The sequence below is a fragment of the Colobus angolensis genome, unplaced genomic scaffold (genome assembly GCF_000951035.1).
Source record: "Colobus angolensis palliatus isolate OR3802 unplaced genomic scaffold, Cang.pa_1.0 Scaffold137, whole genome shotgun sequence".
Classification (NCBI taxonomy): Eukaryota; Metazoa; Chordata; class Mammalia; order Primates; family Cercopithecidae; genus Colobus; species Colobus angolensis.
Genome location: NW_012114455.1, coordinates 5,942,071 through 5,946,313, shown reverse-complemented (window position 1 = coordinate 5,946,313; position 4,243 = coordinate 5,942,071). Strand labels below are relative to the sequence as shown.

At 45.4% G+C, this 4,243-nt stretch overlaps 1 protein-coding gene across 1 annotated transcript in view; it reads right to left on the bottom strand.

Annotated features, from left to right (window-relative positions):
- Positions 1-2,718, bottom strand: part of LOC105506544 — a 29,831-nt gene extending 27,113 nt beyond the window's left edge. Inside the window, exons 1-2 of the mRNA XM_011934734.1 lie at positions 2,643-2,718; positions 2,007-2,111 (exon numbers count right to left, since the gene is read on the bottom strand). Coding sequence (XP_011790124.1) covers positions 2,007-2,111; positions 2,643-2,718 — 181 coding nt within the window. The remainder of the gene's footprint in view (positions 1-2,006; positions 2,112-2,642) is intronic.
- Positions 2,719-4,243: the final 1,525 nt, after the last annotated feature.

Below are 4,243 nucleotides of genomic sequence, written 5' to 3'. Positions count from 1 at the left end.
TTTGAGTTGGAGTCTTGCTCTGTTGCCCAGGATAGAGTGCAATGGTGCCATCTCAGCTCACTGCAAGCTCCGCCTCCCAGGTTCAAGCGATTCTCCTGTCTCAGCCTCCCAAGTAGCTGGGATTACAGGTGTGCACCACCACGCCCAGCTAATTATTGTATAGTAGAGACGGGGTTTCACCATGTTGGCCAGGCTGGTCTCAGACTCCTGACCTCAAGTAATTCACCCACCTCAGCCTCCCAAAGTGCTGGGATTACAGGCGTGAGCCACCGTGCCTGGCCTAGATATCTTAATCCATGAACTGAGGCTGGTTTTCATGGTTAAGGGACTTTTTATTTGGAGTGACCAGAAAAATCAGTGACACCTGGCAGAGATTTCATTCAGAGACAAGAAAGAACTCGCCCCACATTCAGTTTACAAGTACGGCAGGCATGGTGGTTCACGCCTGTAATTGTACTAAAAATACAAAAATTAGTCGTGGCCTGTAGTCCCAGCAACTCGGGAGGCTGAGGCATGAGAATTGCTTGAACCTGGGAAGCAGAAGTTGTAGCAAGCCGAGATGGCGCCACTGCACTCCAGGCTGAGCGACAGAGCAAGACTCTATCTGAAAACAAAAAAACAAAAAAAACCCAAGTACAATCACAGGAGAAAAATAATACTATCTCATGATTATACCCCATAAATCCTATTTATTTATGTAGAGTACTGGCTACCCACTAAGGGAGGAGACCACCCCTCATATTGTCTTATGCCCAATTTCTGCCTCCAAAGAAAGAGGAAGTAAAAACTAAAAGGCAGAAATGAAATCCACAGGCAGACAGCCCAGTGCCACACCCTGGGCCCTGTAGTTAAAGATCAACCCCTGACCTAATCGGTTGTGCTATCTATAGAGTACAGACATCGTATGGAAAAGCACTGTGAAAATCCCTGTCCTGTTCTGTTCCATTCTAATTACCGGTGCATGCAGCCCCCAGTCACGTACCTCCTGCTTGCTCAATCGATCACGACCCTCTCACCTGCACCCCCTTAGAGTTGTGAGCCCTTAAGAGGGACAGGAATTGCTCACACGGGGAGCTCGGTTTTTGAGATGTGAGTGTTGCCGATGCTTCCAGCCGAATAAAGCCCGTCCCTCTTTAACTCCGTGTCTGAGGGGTTTTGTCTGCTGCTCGTCCTGCTATACCACTATTTTTAATACACTACTTAACTAAATTTGCTAATATTTTATTTAGGATTTTTGCATCTACATTCAAAATGTAGATGTGATTAATAGATTATTTTCTCGTTCTTGTCAGCTTTAGAATCAGTTACACTAATTTCATTAAAAGATCTGGGTAGGTTTTCCCCTTTTCTATGCTCTGAAACAGTTTATATAAGGACTGTAGGTTTGCTGATGATTTTGTGAAACGTGTCTCTGAAACCATACTTGTCTCTATGACTGGCAATTTCAGGGGACAGGAGAGTGGATAAATAATCTGTAATTTCATTTCAATACAGATAAATTATCAATTGCCTGGAAGCTAGCAAATGAGTAGGAGCACCATTATCCCCTGCATTGTGGGATTCTCTTCTCTTAGGACACCTCAGGCACCATATATGGCCCTGGGCTCATGGTTGAGTAAGAACACTAGTGTTGGCCGGGGCGGTGACTCACACCAGTAATCCCAGCACTTTGGGAGGCCGAGGCGAGTGGATCATGAAGTCAGGAGAGCGAGACCATCCTGGCTAAAAAAATTAGCCGCGCATGGTGGTGCGCACCTGTAGTCCCAGCTACTCGGGAGGCTGAGACAAGAGAATTGCTTGAACCCAGGAGGCAGAGGTTGCAGTGAGCCAAGATTGCACCACTGCACTCCAGCCTGAGTGAGAAAGCAAGATTCCATCTCAGAAAAAAAGAATACTAGTGTTAGTTTGGATATTAAAATTTTTGTAAAAGTAAAAGCTGAATTTTTCTTTCTTTTAGGGTAAAAATTAAATAGAAATTGACAAAAAGGAAACATTGCCTCCCATACACTGTTTGGACCTCTTATGCACCCCATCTTTGCAGAGCACTGCTCTAGAGAGTGGAGTGAACATGATGGGCAGCTGTAGCAATGCCAGCAATCCTCTCAGGTCTTCTGTGGGGAAAGGAAGAGCAGAGAAAGGGGGATAGGTTTGTGCAATGGCCGTGTCAGGTATTTTTTAACCTGTGGGAGGCAGCATATTATGCATTTTCAACCTTGTCTAATTATAAGGATTACTGAGCACACCTGTTAAAAGAGATGCCCAGACTTCTGCCCAGACTTTCTGAATCAGAATCTCCCAGGAGGAGCGCCTGAGACCCTGTGTTTTTCACAAACACCCCCGAGAGAGTCTTGTGAATAGGCAAGTTTGGGAAATACACAAAAGGAGAATAAACACGGGCTTTGCAGTCAGACCAGGGTTAAATAACGACTCAGTCTTTAGCAGTTGTGTGGCTTCACGCATGCCATTTAATCTCCTTATGCCTCCTTCCCTTATTTAGAAAAGGGAGCCCATCATAGGGCAGGGCAGGTGCAAGGATTAAATGAAAGGATGTACCACACTGGGCACAGGGCCCGACACTCAGTAGATGGTGCGCTTTGTTCTGGACAGGGTTCTGGGAGCAGACATTAACTTACATTACCAACCTACAACACATTCGACCTTCAGTCCTGAAGCTGAGATGAAAGGACAGTACCTCTGTTTTTCTTGCTTGTTCGGCATCTGTTCCCCATTTTTCTGGTACCAGCCCATGGATTTTCCTGGAGAACCACCACCACCTCTCTTTTCAGTTTTCGTGGTTTGGGTGGATGGATTTAACCCCTTCCACATCTAGGGGCAAGAGTGACTTAGGTCTGGCCAATTTTCAGGCTCCGTTCCCCGTGGGCAATGTGATTGGTTCAGAATGAGAACCATGACCCAAACTAGTCCAATGAGACTCAGTCTTGGGACTTCCACTAGAGCTCAGAGCCTGCTGCTGACCTGCCGACCACAATCTTGCCACAAGATGGGCAAGAAAGAGAATAAGGCTCCCCTGACCTGAGGTTTATGCAGCAACAGAAGAACAAACATGTGGCAAGGATGGGACCAAGTCTTGAAGATATTTTCAAGCCCTGAATCTAGATAGACTGAAGCAGTACTATCCCGGGTCTTTTCACTTACATGAGTGAATAAAAATTTTCGCCTAAGACAATTTGCTTTAGATTTTTCTGTTACTTGCATTGAATCGGGTCTTGACAATGATTTTTAAGGCATTTCTTCTATTTTAGTCTCCAGCTTACTGTGAGGTCATGGGAGCCCTTTTCTTGTATGATACATTTCCTGACTTTACTAGAAGCAGCAATCCCATAGCTAGCATTTAGACTTGATGGGTACTGGAAATCGCTGAAGCATTGTTAGTCTCTGGGAATGAGAAAACCCAAATCTTTTCCATCTAAATGGATTCTTTTTTTTTCTCAGAGTGGGAAGGAGCTGATATTTAGGTAGGACTCTGTTTTTGCTCTCCAAACTCCGAGAAAGGTTGCCATGAAAGGGCAACACAACAATTAAAAGCTGTTGGGTATGAGAATGACAAGTTTGGCTGGCATGCAATACAGTGCAGCTGAGATGAGTATCCTCGATTAATGGGCAAACATGACACAATTGTCTCTTTCAAGCCCAGAGTGCTAATATATAATACACAATCAGAGGGCATTGTACATTGGAATAGAACTCATTAGCCAGTGCCAGTTCTTTGCCCCCAAGAAATAAAGTAGTACGTTGTCTATAAAAGCCATAATGTGAGTCTTTTCAATTTGCAGCTATAGACCAGGTGAGGGATTTCAATTTGGGAGGAATCCAAATGGAACCGGGAATGGGAATTCCTGTTGGAATTCATCAAGGCAAAACCAGTGGTTGGTAGAATGAGGAATTGGTCGGGGGTGGGGGAGAAGCGAATAGGATGGGAAAGTGGAAGGAGTTTGACCTCCCATGCCTCCCACCAGGAGTCCCAGTCAAAGAACTTAGGCGAATCTGGCTGAGGCAGTATCTGGCCTTTGTGAGGGACATCCTAGAATGGACATGTCCCTGTGTGACTGCCCAGTGAATACCAAATGCATTGGGTCATTTTATTCAAACCTGGAGGACTTGGCTGCCCAAGCACATGCTCTGTGGATGAACTCACTTTTGCTTTAGTCCATATGGCTGCTGAAGTCTGAGCAGCTCAGACAGCAAGGGACAGGAGAGAGGAGAACACAGGGCGGGTGATCAG